This window comes from Balaenoptera physalus (assembly GCF_965194825.1).
Source record: "Balaenoptera physalus genome assembly, chromosome: 15".
Lineage (NCBI taxonomy): Eukaryota > Metazoa > Chordata > Mammalia > Artiodactyla > Balaenopteridae > Balaenoptera > Balaenoptera physalus.
The window spans coordinates 86899317-86926066 of record NC_138894.1 but is presented as its reverse complement, the minus strand read 5'-3'; the positions used below and the strand labels follow the sequence as shown (position 1 = coordinate 86926066).

General features: G+C 36.8%; 1 protein-coding gene across 2 annotated transcripts in view; it reads right to left on the bottom strand.

Moving 5' to 3' along the window:
- Positions 1-26750, bottom strand: part of NBAS (NBAS subunit of NRZ tethering complex) — a 333954-nt gene that overhangs the window by 200450 nt on the left and 106754 nt on the right. For both annotated transcript variants that reach the window (XM_082426421.1, XM_082426422.1), the window contains 2 exons: positions 11920-12003; positions 4270-4423 (listed from right to left, as the gene is read on the bottom strand). In XM_082426421.1, coding sequence (XP_082282547.1) covers positions 4270-4423; positions 11920-12003 — 238 coding nt within the window. The remainder of the gene's footprint in view (positions 1-4269; positions 4424-11919; positions 12004-26750) is intronic.

Genomic DNA, 26750 nt, shown 5'->3' with positions numbered 1-26750 from the left:
AAGTTTTTGGAGGCTTCTACAACCCGTCTTTTTGTTCTTGGAGCTTCTGCAACTGCAGATAACCTATCTGATGGTCCCTTGCTACATTCTGGCCTTAGGCCAACTCATTTCTATGAAGAAGTTAATAGGTGATATCATTTGGTGATACACATGTGAGTATGTCCTCTTATTAAAAGGAGACTCCCAAGACTGAAATGTCTTGAACAGACAGAGAAGTACATTTCTGACTGTATACTGAATGTACCATGTTAAAAATTAGACAAGAGATTTTAGGAAAAGGCTACCTATCTAATCACACTTTGTAGGTCTTCTTTATCTACTCACAAGGCAACGTTTGAAAATATCGTTCTTCTCTTTTCTCTCTGTCATATTTGAGTTCCTGGAACTGGCAAAATGTAACCATGAGTGCCCGAGGCAGCTTCCTCCCAATGTGCCCTATGTGTTCTGCCACTGTCTCCACTCTCTTTGGAAATCGGAGGTGACTCAGCACTGAAGAATCTTACTGACTCTCTGCATGACTTCGGCATAAGAAAAAGTGCACACTCCTCTGTCTACCCCTAGTTGAGCTTACGAACAGGGACTCTGGATCCAGTCTACTTGGGTTCAAATCCTAGCACCCTTACATGCTAGGTCTGTGACTGTGAATGACTTTTTCTTTTTTTAACATTTTCATGCCTCAGTGTGAATATATATGATGGGAATAGGAAAGCACTAATCTCCTAGGGTGACAAGGATTAAAGGAAATCACATATGTAAAGTACCTATAACAGTGCATCCTGTCGGATGTGAGCACCGCATGGAATATTAGTTGCTATCATAATCATTATCATCAACACCTATTTTCAATACTTCTCCATAAATGCTTTCGCCTGTTATTTGTCAGATTATCTGTCCTTTCCTTAGTCTTCTACCAACATTTCTCTTTGTACCTTTATTATAGAACTTAAAAAGTTATGTTTAATATAATAGTATATGACTTGAATGCTTGCCACTCCCATAAAATTCAGTGTCTTAGGGCAGAAGTCATAATGCTCTCTTCCTCATCTCTTTTATCACAGGGCCTTAGAATGATGTTTTCTCATATACTGTACATCAGCTAAGTGTGAAATAAATAAGAATGCAGGAACTCTCTTGCACTGTTGGTGGGAATGTAAATTGATACAGCCACTATGGAGAACAGTATGGAGGTTCCTTAAAAAGCTAAAAATAGAATTACCATATGACCTAGCAATCCCACTATTGGGCATATACCCAGAGAAAACCATAATTCAAAAAGACACATGCACCCCAATGTTCACTGCAGCAATATTTACAATAGCCAGGTCATGGAAGCAACCTAAATGCCCATCGACAGATGAATGGATAAAGATGTGGTCCATATATAAAATGGAATATTACTCAGCCATAAAAAGGAATGAAATCGGGTCATTTGTAGAGACGTGGATGGATCTAGAGACTATCATATAGAATGAAGTAAGTCAGAAAGAGAAAAACAAATATCATATATTAACGCATATATGTGGAACCTAGAAAAATGGTACAGATGAACCGGTCTGCAGGGCAGAAATAGAGACACAGATGTAGAGAACAAATGTATGGACACCAAGTGGGGGAAAGTGGCAGGGGAGGTGGGGGTGGGATGAATTGGGAGATTGGGATTGACATGTATACACTAATATGTATAAAATAGATAAGTAATAAGAACCTGCTGTATAAAAAATAAATAAAATAAAATTCAAAAATTCAAAAAATAAAAAATATAGGCAGAGGAGCTGAATAGACATTTTTCCAAAGAAGACATACAAAGGGCCAACAGGCATATGAAAAGATGTCCAAAATCACTAATAATTAGGAAAATGCAAATCAAAACCACAATGAGATATCACCTCATGCTCATTACAATGGCTACTATCAAAAAGGCAAGAAATAACAAGTGTTATATCTAGAAGTTCAGCTAAAAACCACAAAGTGCTCAGACAAAACTGATCCAAACAGAATCCCTTCTCTTGTTAGCCAGAGACAATAGTAAACTACATGTGTTTGTAAACTCCTGTAAATCAAATGATGCCATCCATCTTAAAAGATGTCTGCTACACAGTATACAACCTACATTTGCCTGTACAAACTACCAAAAATGCACCTTTTTGACTCGCTTAAGAGCTTTCTTCATCAATTATTTACAGGTGAGTTTCTCCTGAATCAGCAAAGTAATAATGCCTTTGCTTAATGTGACTGATATGAACTGGTCATTTCCAGATGCGTGATACTGGTCTAAGACTACAGTTCTCAATGGGAGCAGAACTGTCCACCAGGAGGCGCTCCAAAAATCTGAGGAAGCATTTCTGTCTTTCCCAAGTATGAGTGGAACTTACTAACATTCAAGGGTGGAAGCCAGGGATGACAGACATTCCACAGTGTGCAGGGCAGTCCCACACAACCACCTTGTGCTAATCCCTGCCTACCTTCCAACACCCTGAAAAAAATATTTACCATGCGTTGTTCACACCCCAGACAGCAATCTGTAGCGTTTAATTCAATACACCTCAATCTGTCTGCAATGTCAGCTATCTTGTTCAAAGTGATTTCTCACTGACTTTAGTCACTTTTTTAGTGTACTCATGACCACGCGTTTACATATTTTATTTATCCCATATATCACAGTTAAGTCATTATATTAATTTTTTGGAAATTATTTCTGCAAATAAGGCATGTCCATGATTTTCACATCAGGATAATAAGGAAGTATTACGAAATATTTGCTACAGAAAAAATACAATGGGTCTGAGAACTGAGATCCACTTTTTTGGATTAATTTATCTTGCTTTCAGTCATTAAGATTTGTGTAATTGTCCATTTTTATATGGACTCTATAAGAAAAACTATGCAGAGACCTGTATGTTGTCTGGCTCTGCTACTGTGTGTCCCTGAGCAAGCTGTTCACTTTCTTTCCTGTGGACCTTAGTTTGTCTATCTATAACATAGAGAATTAGACTGGATCCCCTCCAGAGATTCTTTTCATTCTGGTATCTTAGAATTCTAAACATTTTCAAATGTCCTTAGCTATCTTCAAAAACCTGAAAAGTCAATTATAAATATTCTTGGCCATCCTCTAAAAAGTTTGATCTATAATATTCCCATCAGCTCCAGCAAATAATTCGTCAATTCTATGAATACTAAAAATAGGAATTAGATTAAGCAGAAATTCAAGAAGGCTATCAAATGGAGACACAGCGCTGTGCCAGATACACTAAGCAGAAATTTAAACAAGGGGGTTTATTCCTTCCTGCAATACAGCTGTTCATCAGACCTTCTGAAATCATCCTTCCTGACAAATGAAAAACTGATGGTAGGACAGGAAGCCCAAAGCCAAAACTGCAAGTAGAATGAAAAAGACACCCGCTGGCCAGACCCTGAATGAGATTTCAGGCGAGATAGGGCGTGTTCAGGGTGGTATAGCCATAGAGCTGAATGAGATTTCAAAGGCCATTCTGCCGTTCTTTGCTCCGAATTGCCAACTTCTGTTCTCTAGGATGAAGACAACTTTTGCTTACATTTGCAGAGAACTCAATTGGAAGAATTTTTAATGTTCTCTCCTGTACATTTTATTTGTTATCACTGACTCCAGTGTAAGAACTCACCCCCTGAAAAAACCAAGGTACAGAAAAGGTAGGTAGCAGGTCCAGAGTCACCAGGTCTATTAGCAGAAGAGTCCAGATTCCTATTTAGATCTCCTAAGCTACAGTACAACCCTCATCTCCCTCTTCTAAACCCGCCTCTGATGAAGCTGTTACACATCTCAGTAAAGGCACATGGGAACTGAGGGAAATCAGGCTTGGACTTCAGGAAAGCCTTAGAAACAGACCCTCAAACAGGGTTCCTGGAAAGCAAAATAACAATCCACTGCATTCATGCAATATAACAGGGGACTAATCAAGCATTTCTATGTTGATACAATCTTTCGACTTAAAATGGTATTAAGCCTATTAAGCATGTATATAAAATCTGCATCAGTATGTACATATTTTGCAGCTTACATTTTAAAGAAAGGTTTTGAACAGCTTTTGTTATATGTATTTGCTCTTTAGGAATCCAAAAAAAAAAAAAAAACCACAAAAGCTTCTGAAGCAAAGAATAAATGAATGAAAGTAATAAGAAATTTTCATTTCGTCCCTTGCAAACTATTAATATATACAGAATCCCTGGCACTGCTGTCAACAGCCAAAACATGCACTGAATGCGAAGGATCTGACACAGCACTGCCAGCCTCACCTGCAGAGCATAATGCTCTATTTCCTCCGCTCTGCTCTGATACCAGTCCATAACCTTCTCTACTGCAAGCTGTGATGTCCTGAACCTCAGCAACTCAGGCTGTGCAGTGTACAAGAACTCACTTTCATCTGGGAGACTCGGCTCAATCACCATTCTGCAAAGCACAAAAAGAACAATTAATAACTGATTGAAATGCTAGGGGAAATTATAATTTTGTGAAAGACAGAGAGGGAGACAGAGACAGATATGTGGAGACAGCCGTTACTGAGACTGGCAGTATGTATGTACGTATGCGTGGGTGGGTGTGTTTGTGTGTGTTTTCCTATATGTATCTGCGCACTTACAAGATAAATGGGAAATTTGGGGGATGCTTAATTTAGTTTCCTATTAGTTTTCCCAATTTAAAAAAATCAGAATAGACAATAAATCAAAAAAACTATGCCACAAATCAATAAAATAAGTATTAAATAAAATCAGAATCACCCAGGGTAGCTTTAAAATGCACATGGCTGGGTAACTGCCACAGGTCTACTAAGTCACAATGACCTGTGATGCCAGCCAGGCCTAGTTTAGTAAAAACACCCTCAGGTGATTCTGATCCAAATATAAATTAAGAAGTCTTGTTTTCCACGTTCATAAAAATAAGAGGAAATATGCCTTATTTTTGTTGATAATATAACTTTAGTAGGTATCAGCAACATAGTAATGCACTGAAATTTGCAAAATAAGGAACTACTCTATACTATGTGCCTTCAAGAGTGAAAAAGAAATGACATCAAGAGGAAGACACCCAGGGAAAACATCACAGGGATCACAAATTATGAGGAGCTTTTACGAGGACGATCCTGGCCAATTGCCTTCAATGGTTAAGAACTAAAAAAAAAAAAATTAACTTAAAGTAAGATATTTCAGATAGCAATAGGGGAAAAGGCCGTGTTCCATTAGGGATATTCATTCATCTAAAGTAAGTCAGTAAATGACAAGTGGTATTATTATTACTATTATAAGGCAATGGGCTTCAGAGTCAGAACTGACGTGCAATTCCATCACTGAAAGCTGTGAAACCTTGCATAAATTAGTTAAAACTCGTCTAAGATTCATTTTACTCATATCAAAAATGGGAATAGGGCTTCCCTGGTGGCGCAGTGGTTGAGAATCTGCCTGCCAATGCAGAGGACACGGGTTCGAGCCCTGGTCTGGGAAGATCCCACATGCCGCGGAGCAACTAGGCCCATGAGCCACAACTACTGAGCCTGCGCATCTGGAGCCTGTGCTCCGCAACAAGAGAGGCCGCGACAGTGAGAGGCCCGCGCACCGCGATGAAGAGTGGCCCCCACTTGCCACAACTAGAGAAAGCCCTCGCACAAAAATGAAGACCCAACACCGCCAAAAATAAATAAATAAATAAATTAATTAAAAAAAAAAAAAAAAAAAAAAAAAATGGGAATAATACCATGCAAGAATATTCAAAATAATATAGATAAAGTATGCAGAGAACGCTGTCTGGCCCGGAGCAGGTGCTTAATTTTTACTTACAGGTATTATTTTCATTGGAATTACTAGCAGTTATAATATATGACCACACCCAAAGCTGACAAATATTTGGGTGTTTAATCAACATGACTTAGACAACCTACTGTGCTTACAATTGGTAGTCCTTTATTTAACTAGACTCACAACCGTCATTAACATTCTGACCAGTGACTCTTCCCCATCACTGCCACATGAAAGTCACATCCCTTCCCCTGAAATCTTCCCATTTCAGGGGAGAAATACCCATAAGCAACTCTGAGTTCCTCTGATACTTTTCTCAGTCCTTATCTATTTCCCTCTCAGCACTGTTTCACAGAATTTAACCGTTTTCTCCTTCTAGAAACATGCTTGTCTTTCGTTCCAGCATGTCATACTGTCGTGCCATACCGTCAAGCTATACATGTGCCATCTTTCTGGCTGCTCCTTTTCAGTCATCTTGACTAGAATATCCTCCTCCAGCTGACCATTAAATAACAGCTCTTCCAAATTCTCCAGCTCTCCTGTCTTCTCACTCTACTCTCTCTAGGTCTCCCCTTCAATGCTACAATATAAATTGACCACCATATTTTTACGCCTAACCCAGACTTCACTTGAAAGCTCCAAAATCGTCCTTCTATATGCTCTTAGATGTTTCTCAGGCATTTCAAATGCAACAAGATCAAAACTGAATTCACGATATCTCGAGGTAATACAGTTGTCTTTTATAAAACAGAAACATGATTATATCATCCCCATGCCTCCTTTTATAGCTTGTCATCTGCCTTAAAATATTCTAGCCTCACCTTGATTCCAATGTCACTTTTGTCCTGTATACTTCGACAATCCAGGTCTTATTTTCAGTCCTTAAAGGGGACCTCGCCTTGCGCCTTTCAAACGGTCTTCCCTCTGCTTGGAACACTCCTTCCCCTCATTCGCCAAACTCACCCTCTGCTAAGCTAAATCCTATTCATCCTTCAAGTCTCAGGTTTCATACCACTTCCCAGGGAAAACCTCCTTTACCTCCACCAAGTTTAGATCTCCCTACTATGTGCTCCCAGCGGCCCCTGCACTTCTCTTTCAAAACACTCATCACATTAGTAATTTAGAGCAGCAGCACCTTTCCTGCTAGATTATCTACTTCATGAGTACAGAGACTGCATGTTTTTCTTCCTTCAGTATTCTTGAATCTAGCAGAGGACAGCATTAATTACAGTAGACCTTTGAACAACATGGGTTTGAACAGTGTGGCTTCACTCACATACACGTTTTTTTAAATAATAAATACCGTAGTACTACGCCATCTGTGGGTGGCTGAATCCACAGATGGGGAACCACGGCTATGGAGGGAGGGCCGATTATAAATTATAGGCAAACCTTTGAGTTCACAGAGGGTCGGCACCCCTAACCCCTGCGTTGTTCAAGGGTCAACTGTAAATGAAAAAGCCACGAGATATCCTATAACCACCCTTATAGATACAGAGAACAGACTGGTGGTTGCCAGACATAGGGGTACAGGGTGGGAGTAATCGTTGGGGGAGGTGGGGGAGGCAATAAAATGGATTAAAAAAAGAAATGTCCTGGGAAAGTTTGTATCATCTTCAAAAGCATATTTTCTTCTGTCAAACTTTTCCTAGCTTTTCATTTTTATAGTTTTAGGAGTTCCAGCACAGCAAGTTTTGCTTACAACTTAGCTTGCTGTGCTTGGTCTGAGAAGAAATGCCCTTAATCCTTTCATCTCCTTGTTAGAATCATAAAAAGGCACAGGCTAAGGAGAACTGGTAAGCATCAGGTGAATGGAACAGGGCTACTCTGTCAAAAGCACCATCTTAAACTGAGAGAACTGTGGGCAACAGGATCACACACCTTCCCTCTGCCATATCCACTGGCATCAACCTCCCACTTTTTCCAACTTATATCCATCTTCTATCTCTCATTACAACTGGTAATTGTGGACTTCTAGTTAAATAGGGCTGATACATACCATGCATTAAGCTCCACTTTTTCCTGAAACTCTACTGAAATGACAGTAGAAGATTTTTAAAGGGGAGAGGGGGTCACATAAACACTCAAGGAGGAACGGAGTATATGGAGTAAAAAGAAACTAAACCATTATCTTCCACTGAAGCAAGTCCACAGATAACGGCCAGAACTAAAAAATTCAAGGGGTAGCTATACAATTACGTTACTCAGAGATTGGAGTAAATATCAGAACAATCCTTTAAAAGAAGTGAAAGTAGTTACTCCTGGAGAGCAGGATATAAGGAAGGGGAACAGAGGAGTATGGGTTTTGGTTGTTGCTTTTTTTTTTTAAACAAGATTTGCAGAGAAGTTTAAATCTTGAATCTATTTGCAACGATATACAACTTTAATAAAAAATTTCAAAAAATAATCTTTTAAAAGCAAATAATAGCAAAAACACAGCAGGACATTCAATTGCTATTACAATAAAAGCCATCAGAGAGAAAAAGGTAACTAAGAGTTACATATTCTATTAACTCAGATATCAAAAGTGAAAGATACAAAATGAAGGGAAACTGCCAACATTAGTGCTAACATGAAGAAAGCTTCCAAATTTCACTTGCAGGAAAGCTCCCAAACTCATTCTATGAGGCCACCATTATCCTGATACAAAAACCAGACAAAGATACCACTAAAAAAGAAAATTACAGGCCAATAACACTGATGAACATAGATGCAAAAATCCTCAACAAAATACTAGCAATTCAAATCCAACAATACATTAAAAGGATCATACACCATGATCAAGTGGGATTTATCCCAGGGATGCAAGGATTTTTCAATATCTGCAAATCAATCAGCCTAATACACCACATCAACAAATTGAAGAATAAAAACCATGTGATCATCTCAATAGATGCAGAAAAGATTTTTGACAAAATTCAACACCCATTTATAATAAAAACTCTCCAGAAAGTGGGCACAGAGGGAACCTACCTCAACATAATAAAGGCCATATATGACAAACCTACAGCTAGCATATACTCAATGGTGAAAAGCTGAAAGCATTTCCTCTAAGATCAGGAACAAGACAAGGATGCCCACTCTCACGACTTTTATTCAACATAGTTTTGGAAGTCCTAACTATGGCAATGAGAGGAAAAAAGAAATAAAAGGAATCCAAGTTGGAAAAGAAGAAGTTAAACTGTCACTGTTTGCAGATGACATGATACTATACATAGAAAATCCCTAACTCTGCCAGAAAACTACTAGAGCTCATCAATGAATTTGGTAAAGCTGCAGGCTACAAAATTAATGCACAGAAGTCTCTTGCATTCCTATACACTAACAATGAAAAATCAGAAAGAGAAATTAAGGAAACACTCCCATTTACCATTGCAACAAAAAGAATAAAATACCCAGGAATAAACCTACCTAAGGAGACAAAAGACCTGTACTCCAAATACTATAAGACGCTAATGAAAGAAATCAAAGAAGACACAAACAGATGGAAAGATATACCATGTTCTTGGAATGGAAGAATAAATATTGTCAAAATGACTATACTATCCAAGGCAATCTACAGATTCACTGCAATTCTTATCAAAATACCAATGGCATTTTTCACAGAACTAGAACAAAAAAATCTTAAAATTTGTATGGAGACACAAAATACTCCAAATAGCCAAAGCAATCTTGAGAAAGAAAAATGGAGCTGGAGGAATCAGGCTCCCTGACTTCAGCCTATACTACAAAGCTATAGTCATCAAAATAGTACGGTACTGGTACAAAAATAGAACTATAGATCAATGGAACAGGGTAGAAAGCCCAGAAATAAACCCAGGCACCTGTGGTCAATTAATCTATGACAGAGGAGGCAAAACTACACAATGGTGGAAAGACAGTCTCTTCAACAAATGGTGCTGGGAAAACTGGACAGCTACATGTAAAAAAACGAAATTAGATCATTCTTTAACACCATACACAAAAATAAGCTCAAAAGTGGATTAAGGACCTAAATGTGAGACAAGACACTATAAAACTCCCAGAGGAAAACATAGGCAGAACACTCTCTGACATAAATCGCAGCAATATCTTTTCTGATCTGTCTCCCAGAGTAATGGAAATAAAAACAAAAATAAACAAATGGGACCTAATTAAACTCAAAAGCTTTTGCACAGCAAAGGAAACCATAAACAAAATGAAAAGACAACCCACAGATTGGGAGAAAATATTTGCAAATGATGTGACCAAGAACACATTAGTCTCCAAAATCTACAAAAAGCTCATGCGGCTTAATCTCATCAAAACAAACTACCCAATCAAAAAATGGGCAGAAGATCTAAATAGACATTTTTCCAAGGAAGACATAGAGATGGCCAAGAGGCACATGAAAAGATGTTCAACATCGCTAACGAGTAGAGAAATGCAAATCAAAACTACAATGATATATCACCTCACACCAGTCAAAATGGCTATCATCAAAAAATCCACAAACAGTAAATGCTGAGGAGGGTGTGGAGAGAAGGGAACTCTCCTACACCATTGGTGAGAATGTAAATTGGTACAGCCACTATGGAGAACAGTATGGAGGTTCATTAAAACACTAAAAATAGAGCTACCATATGACCCTGCAATCCCATTCCTGGGCACATATCTGGAGAAAAACATGGTCCAAAAGGATGCATGCACCCCAGTGTTCATTGCAGCACTATTTACAACAGCCAAGACATGGAAGTAACCTAAATGTCCATCAACAGAGGAATGGATAAAGAAGATGTGGTACATATATACAATGGAATATTACTCAGCCATAAAAAAGAATGAAATAATGTCATTTGCAGCAACATGGATGGACCTAGAGATTGTCATACTGAGTGAAGTAAGGCAGAGAGAGAAAGAGAAATAACGTATGATTATATGTGGAATCTAAAAAGAAATGATACAAATGAACATATTTACATAACAGACTCACAGACTTAGAGAATGAACTTATGGTTACAGTGGGGAGGAAGGGTGGGATTGACATGTACACACTGCTATATTTAAAAAGGATAACCAACAAAGACCTACTGTACAGCACAGGGAACTCTGCTCATTGTTATGTGGCAGCCTGGCTGGGAGGGGAGTCTGGGGGAGAATGGATACATGTGTATGTATGGCTGAGTTGCTTTGCTGTGCACCTGAAACTATCACAACATTGTTAATCGGCTCTACTCCAATATAAAATAAAAAGTTAAAAAAATTTTCCACTTGCAATGATCATACTACTGGTTAGGGTTTTTATTTAACATTTATCAGACAGATAGTTCATACACACAGTTTTTAAAAAATCCAAAGGCATAAGATGATTCATATCAAATGTAAAATGAGCAGGGAGTATTCACCTGACTTTGAGGAGTGTGGGATAAAGAGATTCCAATGTTCCTCATCAGGAATTTCAGCCCCACACCTCATCTCCCACCCCCTTCTGTGGGACCTGATGCCTCCATGTTCTGAGGCTTTCCATGGTTAAGTCTTATAAAAGTGAAAATTAAAACTGAATCAAGAACAAAATTGCTCACATATCAAAAACAACTACGAAAAATATACCTGTATATGTCAAAGAGTAAAAAGGAATACCCCAAAATGAAAAGAGTTGTTACACAAGGACCACTTGTAGAATAATTCCTTTGGAGCATTTAACATTTTTCCATTAAAAGAACTTTTAGGGCTTCCCTGGTGGCTCAGTGGTTGAGAATCTGCCTGCCAATGCAGGGGACACGGGTTCGAGCCCTGGTCTGGGAAGATCCCACATGCCGCGGAGCAACTAGGCCCGTGAGCCACAACTACTGAGCCTGCGCGTCTGGAGCCTGTGCTCTGCAACGAGAGAGGCCGCGATAGTGAGAGGCCCGCGCACCGCGATGAAGAGTGGCCCCCGCTCGCCACAACTAAAGAAAGCCCTCACACAGAAACGAAGACCCAACACAGCCAAAAATAAATAAATAAATAAATAAATTTTTAAAGAAAAGAACTTTTAACATACCTTGAGTAAAGTCAAGTTTTTAAAAAAACTTCACTCAAACTCTCAAGCAGGGCCACCATCAAATAAATGACCATCCACCAACACCACCTGCACAGGGCCTTCTATTCAGCCATACCAGAAAGAAATGAAGAGCTTTCACGCTGGCTCTTTCTTACCTGCACTCCAACTCCTCACACCAATCTTTATCTCGGTGTTTATGTTCATGCCAAGGAATGATCATCAAGGAGTCACCGTCATAACTTAAAATTAAAAAAAAAAAAAAGCATAAGTATTTAAAATACACATTACCTCAATGAGTGGCAACACAAGGAACATGATGCAAAAGTATCCCTATAACCTTAAACCTACAAGATTCCTGTTTATGGTATGGTAAGTGGTATGTGATACATATCATATACAATACGTAAATAAAAAATACCAAATTGCTGATTTCTCTTTGATCGTAAAATGGTTCAAAAGAAAAGAAAAATTCAAAACAAAACATTTGGAAAAAATCTAAAGGATGGTATGGGTATGTTTTCATTCACACATTCTAAAATACTTATTGAAAGTCCATATTTTATGTTCTTAATGCTCACATAAATGGTCCCTTGCCCTCAAAAAGCTTATAATCTAACTTCCTGTGATCATAGAAATGTCCTCTAACTGTGCTATCCAATACAGTAACCACTAAGCTACATGTACCTGTATTAACCACTTGAAATGTGACACTGATACGAAGGAAGAAACCTTAAATATTATTTAATTTTAATCAGTTTTATTTAAAATTTAAATAGCCACATGTGGCTGGTGGCTCCTATGTTGGACAGCCTCGACCTAGAGGACAGGTAATATCCAGAGTGAAGAAATAATTCTGCAGGTAAAAAAATATCACTAACAAATGACAGAAGGAGAGTCTTAAGAGGAAAAGACAAGTCCTCATTGGGTGGAATTAAGAATAAATTAAAAAGGAAGAGTGAGGTAAAGACAGTAAAGTAACACAGCAGAGCAATGTGCTCTGCACCAGGAGACAAGGGAAACATAAATGCATCCACCTGTTAACCAGCTACGCAGTCTTTCACACGTGACTTTCTAAAGTGAAGCACTTCAAACATTACCTCTAAAGTACCTTTTAGCCCTAATATTCCATAAATCCATGAAAACAACGGAAACATCCTGAATTAAGAATGAAGCCAAAAATTCTAAAAACAAATTTCAATTGCCTTGCTTTTACAGTTCAATAAAACATCTTACCTCGTATTTGAGGATCAACAGTAGCACTTCCTAAAATTTATCATCGCCCCAGAGAAAGGACTGCACTTTTGTACACTATGAGGTTATGTTTTGCAATTTCTTATCTTACTAAGTTATGAAACATGCCTTACACAAAAAATGCTTCATAAGCGTTTAGAAATTATGTAAGTAAAGAGATTAGTCTTCACGTAAAATGGAACAGGAGACCACCGAGGGGGGGCGGTTACAAGGAAAAGAGAAGCTAAAAAGATCTGGAAATGATCAGGGCTAATTCATCTACCAACAGCGTCCCTTTTGAAGTCATTATCATTGGTGCAAAGTATCCGAATTCAAAGTTCCCCATTAGATATTCACAATAAGAAATGTATTACATCATATTTTTAAAACACAGTATTTTACCTGCTTTTTAGCTAGCATGTAATGTCCTAGCAAACTATGTACCAGAGATACATTTTTGAAGGCCTGTGAGTTCATGGGTTAAACTGCAGAGTCATGAAGATGATTACAGTGTTCACTATGGGTGCCACTGTCACACTACTTCATTTGTCACCAAGTAAAAACTATTTTATTTTCTTCCACATCAGTAACTCATATTTTATCACAGATCACTGAAAAGTAGAAAAGATAACATTTGGATACAACGATGATAATAATGCTCACTCTTCCAACATGAAAATAAATTGTACCAATGAACTGAGGAACAAGGGAAAAAAATAACATACCAAACTATTCCTGCCTTTTCTAATTAAAGCAGACACGGTTCCACAAGCTACACAAAATGTTTTCCAAAAAATTAAGAAAAATGTTATCACAAGTTGAGATTTGTATCTTCTATACCAAGTATGTATTAGATACAAGAATTATTACTAAAATGATTAGTAATGGTGTGGGTCTCTCAGCAAAATAACATTTATTTGGTATTTAAAGACTAGAAAATTGTAAAACTTTGTCAAGCTTCAGTAAACAGAAATGGGTAAGAAAACGTGCCTATTTTTACCAAAACACACATTAAAGACAAGTTCTGAGGCTCACTCCAAAAAGTAGGCCTAATAGAGTCCCAAGTTAATAATGCATTTTTGCTGCATTTTCAAGGCACAGCACAACTAAATGTTTCAACATGTTTCTAAATGTGCTGATCACCACTGATTTAACGATAAGAATACTAGTAGTAATATATCAGCAACGATCAGCAATAGCATAATCTTTAATATTTATTGATCTCTCACTACGGACCAGACAGGATGAAATGCTTGTAATATGCAATACCTAATTTAGTCCTACCTAATGTAGGTGATATTATCTTCCTCGTATTATAATGAGAACACTGAGGCCCGGGTTAACTTGCCCCTCCTCATAAAGTCGATAAATGACAGAGCCAAGGATTCAAACACAGCTCAACAGTTAGAATCCAAAGCTTACCCTTCTGGCTAGTAGATAGTCACCAGGTTAGACAGAGGTACCAGTTAGATTGTGCACAGCAGGTAGAGGGCAATATGAACCTTCCCAAACTTTAATTCAGACGACCCAATAAGGACCTTTTACACGCATATCTGAAGGACACATTTAAACTGAAATATAAAACCAATCTCGACACCATTAGATCACTAGTACTAGTCTCATGAAACTAAATTCTACCAAATATGGCTTCATCATCAACACTTACACAAAAAATAAATTAATTAATTAATTAAATAAAGTAAAATAAACCTTTCTGCTCTTTGATTTTCTTCCAGGATGCTTCTACAAAGCAAATTATTTTCAAACAAATTTTAGGAGTTTAAAATGCTTGCTATAAAAACACCATAAGTTCTTTATCATGAATCAAATGATAGTGTTTAAGAAACAGACAGGACCTCTTCCCCAGCCAGAACATAAATTTCTTTTCCTTTCTTTTTTTTTTTTTTTAACATCTTTATCGGAGTATAATTGCTTTACAATGGTGTGTTAGTTTCTGCTTTATAACAGTGAATCAGCTATACACATATATATATGTATATATATCCCCATATCTCTTCCCTCTTGTGTCTCCCTCCCTCCCACCCTCCCTATCCCACCCTTCTAGGTGGTCACAAAGCACTGAGCTGATCTCCCTGTGCTATGCGGCTGCTTCCCACTAGCTATCTATTTTACATTTGGCAGTGTATATATGTCCATGCCACTCTTTCACTTTGTCCCAGCTTACCCTTCCCCCTCCCCGTGTCCTCAAGTCCATTCTCTAGTAGGTCTGCATCTTTATTCCCATCCTGCCCCTAGGTTCTTCATGACCACTTTTTTTTTTTTTTTTTAGATTCCATATATATGTGTTAGCATACAGTATTTGTTTTTCTCTTTCTGACTTACTTCACTCTGTATGACAGACTCTAGGTCCATCCACCTGACTACAAATAACTCAATTTCGTTTCTTTTTATGGCTGAGTAATATTCCACTGTATATATGTGCCACATCTTCTTTATCCATTCATCTGTCGATGGACACTTAGGTTGCTTCCATGTCCTGGCTATTGTCAATAGAGCCACAGTGAACACTGTGGTACATGACTCTTTTTGAATTATGGTTTTCTCAGGGTATATGCCCAGTAGTGGGATTGCTGGGTCATATGGTAGTTCTATTTTTAGTGTTTTAAGGAACCTCCATACTGTTCTCCATAGTGGCTGTATCAATTTACATTCCCACCAACAGTGCAAGAGGGTTCCCTTTTCTCCACACCCTCTCCAGCATTTATTGTTTGTAGATTTTTTGATGATGGCCATTCTGACTGGTGTGAGGTGATATCTCATTGTAGTTTTGATTTGCATTTCTCTAATGATTAATGATGTTGAGCATTCTTTCATGAGTTTCCTAAGGGCAGAATTTTTGTTTGTTTTGTCTATTGCCATATCCTCAAACCTAAAATAGTGCCTGACATTTAGCAGACTCTAAAATAATGTGTCAACTGAGTTAATTAATTGACAGCACAACAAAGATTTTTTTAGAGTGATCTCACAAGTATCACAAAAATTCAAAATTGGAATAGAGCAATAAAAGGACTTACAGATACATCAAGGAGTTATATTTATATGGAATCTGTAGATACGACAGTGAGAACAAGAATACTTTCCTGATATAGATTATTATCCTGATGAAAGGGCAAGCTATACTAGTGATGGTATACATCTACAATCTAGATTATTTAACACGTCATGTTACACTTATGGGGGAAAAATGATTTCAGAATACATATTTTCCAAAATCTGACCATTTTTTACACTTCAAAATAATTGATTAGTTCTATCATTACCATCTTTAATATGCCCATATTTTAGCTACTTATTCTTTCATAAAGTAAACAGAATGATAAAATGCTTAATAAAATTCAGAGGAAAACGTTTTCATTAATTCTGTTCCCAACAAAAATATTAGCCATGGGGCTTCCCTGGTGGCGCAGTGGTTGAGAATCTGCCTGCCAATGCAGGGGACACGGGTTCGAGCCCTGGTCTGGGAAGATCCCACATGCCGCGGAGCGACTGGGCCCGTGAGCCCCAACTACTGAGCCTGCGCGTCTGGAGCCCCTCCTCCGCAACAAGAGAGGCCGCGATAGTGAGAGGCCCACGCATCGCGATGAAGAGTGGCCCCCGCTTGCCGCAACTGGAGAAAGCCCTCACACAGAAACGAAGACCCAACACAGCCAAAAATAAATAAATAAATTAATTAATTAATTAAAATATATATATATATATATATATTAGTCATGTAAATTAATCACTAAGTGGATTAGGTGAAAATGTGGTTAAAAAAACCTAGAAAACACAAACTGTTCCTTCTAAAGAACTGTAGAAAGTTTGGTTAGTTGCAAAACTTATACTTTGAATCTAAAGTTCTATAAACACAAAATAACATTTATATACGCTTTATTTCATCTTTTTCTTCTCTTGTTTCCATTTTGCTAGGGAAGACTTAGAATTTAAATGCATCATCCCCACTAAAAAAACCAAGTACATGGTAAACTTAAATTATCTCTTTACAAAATAATGGCTGCTTTTGTTTAATTTTAGGATTCTTTATATTAGAGCCCTGCTCATTGTTTTATGGCAAACAATAAGCTTTGCCAGTTTCATCTGAAGGTTACTTTTATCTGTCAGCAGAAAAGGAATGACTATAACAAGTTCTATTATGTTCAACTATTCTCTCACCAATTATTTCTCACACTAAATATAAATGTTTTATTTCAAAGAAATTTTATCAGGGATAAACTTACAAAAAGTTCTTTTATTCGTGTTCTATGCTTTGGAAACAAAAGGCTAAACAGACAGTGTGTTACTACTAATTGCCACCTTTCATGCACTGGTTTTAAGATGTGAAGCTATATTTATTTCTATTATTTAGCACAGAAGAAAATGTTCTGTAAAAGAAAGGACAAAAAACAATAATAATTTGGGCCTACATGTAAAACTACATGTGATTACCATCACTGAATAAGTCAAACTTGATCAGAAACTCAAGGGGAAACCAATTAAAAAGCTAGTTATCACTCAGAACACCAAGTCTGAAAGAAAAAATTTAAAGACATCAGAGTTCTCCTCCAGATCAGTGGGATTCAATTTCATTAATAAGTGACTTAGAAAATACAGAATCGGCTAATAAGATATTCTGAAACTTACCAGTATTCTCAGATGTTAGCAATGTGTAAAAGAGAAACTAGAGTTAAAAAAAAAAAACCCACCACACTAAGATTTGACTTCTCCTCCACCACTGATTTAATCTCTGGGACCCAGCTGCCTCATCTATTTAGTAAATACTGTAATATTATGTGCCCAAAATGAAGACGGGACTAGAGCAATGTTTTCTTGGATTCTAATCCAGAATAATTGGAGCGTGCTCTTAGAAGTCTAACCTCTGTGTTAGAACTGTGATGCCACCCTGCAGAACCATGTAATCTTGACCAAGTTATCCAATCTGCCTGTGCTTCAATTTCCTCATTAGTGAAATAGGGATAAGAATCTAAATTTGGGAAGGATCAAATTAGAACACATAAAGCCTTCAGAATCGTACCTCATATACAGTAAAAGTTCATCCATCATTAAAACCATCAATATTATTAATGCCACCAAGAAGGTTTTTCATGTGTAGTGAAATACAGGACATATGGCACTGACTGTCATTTCAAGATCTACTTTATGATAGATAGTAACACCATATTAAGAATCATACCAATGATTATATTTACAAATGCCTAACAATGGCAATAAACTCTGCTGACATCATACTGGGTATAAGGCACCTGGCCAATGCAACAAATAGTAACAAGAGAATTTGAGGAGCTGATTTATAAGGTAGTAATAAGTAACAATTTCCACAAGGCATCATCTCTCTCCCAAATGCTTACAATCAACTTTGAAAATAAATATTTAATCATGAGCAAAGGATGATTTGATTATTTCTAAGGAAAACTAGTCATAAAATCATTAAAGTTTAAGGGAAAGGCACAAACTCCAATAGAGAACGATTGAAGAAATTTCCAGAGAAGTTAGTTATAAATAATTGAGAAAGGATGCTATTCACATAGGTGTTTAATGTCGACAAAACAAGGGGCAAAGGATGAATAGAGACATCAATGATATGAAAATTGCCCCCCTATACCACTACCACTATCACCCGCCCCTTGAACAAATGACTAATTTTGAAGAAGAGACACTGAAGGTCCTCAGAAAAATGAAGAATACCTATCCTTGCTACAAGTCACTAGGGAAAAAAGGCATTCTCAAACCCAGTTTCAACAGCCTATACTTAAATAAGAATAAGCTAAAATGAATAACATCTTTAAAAAAGCAAACAAAACATTTATGTAATAATTTTTATGACTGGGGAAATCAAGATGGCAGAGAAGTAAGATGCTGAGCTCACCTGCCCTACGAACTCATCAAAAACACATCTATACATCTACAGGTGGAGCAACTCTAGCTGAAAACAACCTGGAGACTAGAAAATATCGCTTCTATTCACAACCAAGGCTGTAAAAAAAAGATTCACACAGAGGTGGGCAGGAAGGGAGAAGAGATCAGGTCGGAACCTGTGTCCCTAGAAGGAGACACAGAAGAGGAAGGGGATATCAGAGAGTCAGGGATCCTCCCTAGGGAATGAGGGATTTGAGATACACATTAGACAACCCAGCCCTGTGGTCCCACACCAGGAAGACAAGTCCCCTTAACTGTATTGAAAATCAGTGGGACTTACTTACTTAGAAACTGAGATATAAAATACGACCTCAAAAGCACAAAACATGGAGGGGGATGAAAAAACGTAGATCTTTTAGAATGTGTTTGAACTTAAATGACTACCAGTTTGAAAAAAAGTATATATAGCTATAGGTCAACATATATGAACCTCATGGTAACTACAAATCAAAAACCTACAACAGATACACAAAATCTAGATAGAAAGGAACACAATTATAACACTAAAGGGAATAGACTAAAAGAAGGAAAGAACAGAGAAGAACTACAAAAACAACCAGAAAACAAGTAACAAAATGGCAATAAGGGTATATCTATCAGTAGTCACTTTAATTGTCAATGGACCAAATGCTCCAATCAAAAGATACAGGGTGAAGCAACAAGGACCTACTGTATAGGAGAGGGAACTATATTTGATATCTGGCAATAACCTATAATGGAAAAGAATCTGAAAAAGAATATACATATGTAGGTAAACAATCACTTTGCTGTACACCTGAAACTAACACAACATTGTAAATTAACTATACCTCAATTTTTTAAAATGGTTTAAAAAAAAAAAAGATATAGGGTGACTGGATAAAAAAAAAACAAGACATACCTATATGTTGCCTGCAAGAGACTTACGTCAGAGCTAAAGATGCACACAGACTGAAAGGGAGAGAATGGAAAAAGATATTCCATATAAACGGAAACAAAAGGAAAGCTGGTGTAGCAAACTCTTATCAGACAAAGTAGGCTTTAAAATGAAGTTTATAATAAAAAGACAAAGAAGGGCAACACATAATAATAAAAGGGTCAATCGAAGAAGAGGATATAACATGTGTAAACATATATGCACCTAACATAGTAGCACCTAAATATACAGAGCAAGTATTAACAGACATAAAGGGAGAAATTAACAATAATACAGTAACAGTAGGGGAATTTAACCCACCACTTACATCAATGGACAGAACATCCAGACAAGAAAAAGAAATAAAAGGCATCCAAAATGGAAGGGAAGAAGTAAAATTGCCACTCTTTGAAGATGACATGATACTACATATAGAAAAGCCTAAAGTCTCCACCAGAAAAACTATTAGAACTAACGAATGAATTCAGTAAAGCTGCAGGACACAAAATTAATATACAGAAATCTGTTACTCTTCTATACACTAATAATGAACTATAAGAGAAAACAAGAAAACAATTCTGTTTAAATTTCACCAAAAAGAATAAACACCTAATAATAAACTTAACCAAGGAAGTGAAAGATGTACACTCTGAAAACTATAAAACACTGATGAAGGAAACTGAAGATGATAACAAGAAAGGAAAGGTATCCCATGTTTATGTATTAGAAGAATTAATACTGTTAAAATGTCCATATTATCCAAAGCAATCTACAGATTTAATGCAATTCCTATCAAAATACCCATGACATTTTTTACAGAACTAGAACAAATAATCCTAAAACTGATATGGAACCACAAAAGACCCTGAATAGCCAAAGCAATCTTGAGAAAAAAGAACAAAGCTGGAGGTATCTTGCTCCCAGACTTCAGACTATACTATAAAGCTACAGTAATCAAAACAGTATGCCACTGGCACAAAAACAGACACATAGATCCATAGACACAACAGAGTCCAGAAATAGGCCCACACACATATGGTCAATTAATCTTCGACAAAGGAGGCAAGAATATACAGTATGAAAAAGACAGTCTCTTCAATAAGTAGTGCTGGGAAAACTGGACAGCTACATGTAAAAGAATAAAATTAGAACATTTTTTCACATCATATACAAAGAAAAATGCAAAATGGATTGAAGACCTAAATGTAAGACTGGAAACCATAAAACTCTTAGAAGAAAACATAGGCAGGACACTCCTTAACATAAATCACTGGAATATTGTTTTGGATTTCTTTTGGAGAGGCAAGATAGGGGTAGAGGATTAAAAGGTACAAACTACTACTATTTATTACATAACTACTTTATGTAATAAATAAAACATATGGATATATTGTACGGCATAGGGAATTTAGCCAATATTTTATAGTAACTTTAAGTGGATTATAATCTATAAAAACACTGAATTACTAAATTGTACGCCTGAAACTAATATAATATTTTAAATCAACTATACTTTAATTTTTAAATATTTCCTTATAGATTATATTGTTTCATTTCACCATCAAAGAATCATTTGAATTAAGATATGGTCTTGCTATCTCAGTAAAAATATCATTTGAATTATCTAAAATCCATCATTGCATTAAACAAGAAAACAATATTTTAGAAAATAATAATTTTAATTTCATAATAATTTAATAATACTTTTTCCATTCAGCATTTGGTGTTATACATATAACAAATATGCATAAATACATATTTTTCATTTTTATTTATTTTTCTGATTATTTTCATATTTATAATGCTGCACCTATGGAAAATATGGTCTCCAAAAATTAACCTATGCACCTATGGTCAATTAATCTACAACAAAGGAGGCAGGAATTTACAATGAAGAAAGGACAACCTCTTCAATAAGTGGTGCTGGGGAAACTAGACAGCTATATGAGAAAGAATGAAATTAGGACATTCTCTAACACCATACACAAGAATAAATTCAAAATTAATTAAAGACCTAAATGTAAGACCGGATACTATAAAACTCCTAGAGGAAAACATAGGCAGAACACGCTTTGACATAAATCACAGCAATTTTGGATCCATCTCCTACAGTAATGGAAATAAAAACAAAAATTTTTTAAATGGGACCTAATTAAACTCAAAAGCTTTTACAGGGGCTTCCCTGGTGGTGCAGTGGTTGAGAATCTGCCTGACAATGCAGGGGACATGGGTTCGAGCCCTGGGCTGGGAAGATCCCACATGCCACGGAGCAACTGGGCCCGTGAGCCACAATTACTGAGCCTGCGCGTCTGGAGCCTGTGCTCCGCAACAAGAGAGGCCGCGATAGTGAGAGGCCCGCGCACCGTGATGAAGAGTGGTCCCCGCTTGCCACAACTAGAGAAAGCCCTCGCACAGAAACGAAGACCCAACACAACCATAAATAAATAAATAAATAAATAAATAAATAAATAAATAAATAAATAAATAAATAAAAGAACATGAATTTCTAAAAAAAAAAAGCGTTTACACAGCAAAGGAAACCATAAGCAAAACAAAAAGACAACCTACAGAATGGGAAAAAATATTTGCAAATGATGCCACTGACAGGGATTAATTTCCAAAATATACAAACAGCTCATATAGCTCAATATCAAAAAAAACAAACAAACAAAAAAAAAACAATCAAAAAATGGACAGAAGATCTAAATAAACATTTCTCCAAAGAAGACATACAGACGGCCAACAGGCACATGAAAAAATACTCAGCATCCCTAATCATTAGAGAAAGGCATATCAAAACAAAAATGAGGTATCACCTCACTCCGGTCAGAATGGCCACTATCAAAAAGTCTACAAATAATAAATGCTGGAGAGGGTGTTGAGAAAAAGGAACCCTCCTACACTACTGGCGGGAATGTAAATTGGTACAGCCACTATGGAGAACAGTATTCAGGGGCCTTAAAAATCTAAAAATAGATCTACCATATGATCCAGCAATCCGACTCCTGGGCATATGTCTGAAGAAAACCGTAAGTCGAAAAGATACATGCACCCCAATGTTCACTGCAGCACTATTTACAATAGCCAAGACAAGGATGCAACCTAAATGTCCATCAACAGATGAGTGGATAAAGATGTGGTGTGTGTGTGTATATATATACACACACAGACACAGACACAGACACAGACACAGACACACACACACACACACACACACACACACACACACACACACACAATGGAATATTACTCAGCCATAAAAAAGAATGAAATAATGTGATTTGCAGCACACATTATTTGGATGGATGGACCTAGAGATTATCATACTAAGTGAAGTAGGCCAGACAAAGACAAATATCATATAATATCACTTATATGTGGATGATAATGATACAAACGAACTTATTTACAAAACAGAAATAGACCCACAGACATAGAAAACAAACTTATAGTTACTAAAGGAGAAAGGTGGGGGAAGGATAAATTAGGAGTTTGGAATTAACATATAACACTACTACATATAAAACAGATAACCAACAAGGACCTACTGTATAGCACAGGGAACTAAATTCAATATTTTGTAATAACCTATAAGGAAAAAGAATCTGAAAAAGAATATATATATGTATGGATCACTTTGCTATACATCTGAAACTAACACAACATTGTAAATCAACTATACTTCAATTTTTTAAAAAAATGGGCTCAGCTTAAAAGTGGTGAATTACAATTTTCATTTATAGTAATCAACCAAACTTTATATTCGAGGTTGCCAGTACTTCATTCAGCGAGAGAGAATACATATTCAATGTGATGATACTGAAAGATCTGAGGTATAAGAGTCAAATAAGAATTGATGAGGACTATCTTCACACTGGGGAAGCCCAAAACTACATGTCCACAACTATCAAAAGGGATATATTGATAATAGGAGAGAAATCCAATCCATTTCACTCTGTGTTCTGTGTTACTTAGACTGACCCAGAACCAGCAGAGAGAATAACAGTAAGGCCCTTATTTCATGTTACTTCAAGACAACAAGACCCACAACAAAGATAAAAGTATATGACAACTGAATTTATCAACTATAAAACTAATGAAATATACCAAAATGTTCATGAATTGTATCAATGTACATTATAAACCCTGACCCTATATAAGGTTGTACTGCTAAGAGTTTGAACAAAAGGATTAGAGAGGAAAAGAAGAGTTTTTTTATCTCCTTTTTATTCATATCACCAAATAAAGCAGCATAAATAATGCCCATGCAGATCCGAAGCCACAGGAAGATTGATTTCCTCATTGTCACCCTTCAAAATCCCTGCATATTCCTACTTACAGACCTGTACTAAATGGACATTTCACACACCATCTATAAAGCTATCCAATGTTGCCCAGCCTATACCTGACACTTATAAAATGCTTATAATGTGTGAGAACAACTATAAAGTTCTAAGCTATTACACACACACACACACACACACACACACACACACACACACAAATTCAGCAATCCTGAGAGACAGACAATATCCTTTCCCATTTTACCATAGAGGAGACACAGACACAGAAACGTTTATTTAGTAACTCGTCTGAAGTCTCACAACTAAAATGCTGCAGCTGGCATTTGAAGCCAGGCAGTCTGTTTCCAGAGCCTGTGCTCTCAGACACTACGATGTCCTACTTATCTGAACCCCACCTCTTCCAGCTCAAATTCCCACTTCTCTCAGATGTTTCTATGACCATTCCAGGCATTGCTTTCTTCCTGTTCTAAATTCTCACTACTAATAACTGCAGAATTCATCTGGCATTTACTCTTATTTAACCTTATGAAAATACACATAAGGTGGTACATTTGTCTCATGTTTTCATGAAGTTCTTTAATTTCCTAGTACATATTTTGTATCCCCACTAAAAGTAAATTTTCCTTTCTTGTAAATATTCCTTTGCATCCACCACAACTCCTAGCAGTGTTACATGCATAGCAATAATATATCATCATTTTAACTAAATTTATATAAATGCATTATTTCATTTAATCCTCAAACACCCCATAAGTTAAATATTATGTTATAAATTTGCAGGTAAGTAAACTCTATGAGCTCAAAAATCATCATTGACTTACTGAATGAATAAATGATTCAATGATCAATAGAAACAGATCCACTGATATTCTTTAATTCTAAAAGCAGAGCTCTCAAAAACAAATAACAAGAAAACTCTTAAGAACTCGAAATGTAAGATTTAGTCAAGATATAAATGAACAATAAATGAAAAATATAAAAGTCAATTTAAGAGGAAGACTACATACCTAAGACTGTGTAGCTAACTCTTTCAGCATGTATCGCACTGCTACTGTCATTATCTGTATACATGTCTTTCAGAGAATGAGCACTTTATACCCTCAGCACCTAACTTAAAGAAGGATCTCAGCAAAATGATTAAATCAAGTAATTAATGAGATAACTTCTTAAAGAAAGGAAGCACTGTGTGACTCTAACTTCTGAAAAACTCTTCAAAGAGAAAAATGTGTACTTCAGAAACCAAGCTGTATAATGGCAGCACGAAGAGAAAAATGTGGATATAAGATACATGAAAAGAAAAAGAAAAAGAAAGCACATTACCCTCATCTAAATGGAGAGAAAAGTAGTATGATTCATGGCAGGCATATTTACAATGTTATCTTTAACTGTGTCAATCAATGTAGTGTTCATTACAGGAAAAAAACTGAAACCTTCTCTGCTGTTCCCAGACCAAGCAGCTTACCAGACTTTCTTCCAGATTACTAAACCCTGCATGTATTTCAGTTACTGCTGTCAGTGTACTGAATTACAATTATTTGTGTCTTGCTCCTTTACTAAACTGTAAGCTCCTTCAAAGCTTTAGTCATTTTTATATCCTTCGTTCAATACCTGGCATGCATTTAAACCTCGCTAAATATTTAATGGATGAATGGATGATGGACAGACTGAAGGATAGATGGATAAATCTGAATAAATGAAACAACAAAAACTACCCAAAAACCACAGGGGTATTTACATCTCAAGATCCATATGCTTTCCCTGTAACTAAAGATTTTGATAATGTACCTGAGGTTTATTCAAAAGTTTCTGATTTAAAGTTTCTAAAATGGACTGTAGGACTCCCTATCTCGCAGCCATGCCATTAGCAACACCGCAATACTGTAGACCACAGCTGACTCTTGGCCTGCGTGTAGGAGCATAAATAAGCACAAAGAGATGTGGAATGTTCTAAGCTTTCAATAAACGAAGAGGCATAAAGACTGTTTGCTCTGAGATACTGCTGTACAAGTCTATTTACAGCCTTTTCATCATGAGTCTTCTAAGTCTAGGCCAAATTACACTGCAGACTGACAATAACCACAACTGAAGAGATGAACACCCCGGAAATAAAGAGGGAGAGGCTCTGGGGTCAACTCCACAGGCTGTGGTTGGGAAGACAATGGTGTAGGTGTCTGCAGTGCTAGTTATTCTAACACATCTCTATTGCTGATGAGCTTCAAAGTTAAACTAGAGACTGTAGGAAGAGAATGAAAGCAAAACACTGGAGAATTTGAAGGAAATAAGTCTCATTTTTTTATATAGATTCTTAACTATGTAATAAACACTCATTCACAAAATCAGAGACAGGAAGTATAGAAAGTGATCTGGGAATTGACCCTGGAATAAAAACAAAGTCCAAATTATCCACAAGGAAAACAATAAAAAATAAATACCTCTATATCTGCATTGCTAGATCACGTTCTATAATTTTCAGATTAAAAAAAACACATACAGGGCTTCCTTGGTGGCGCAGTGGTTGAGAGTCTGCCTGCCAGTGCAGGGGACACAGGTTCGAGCCCTGGTCTGGGAGGATCCCACGTGCCGCGGAGCAGCTGGGCCCGTGAGCCACAGTTGCTGAGCCTGC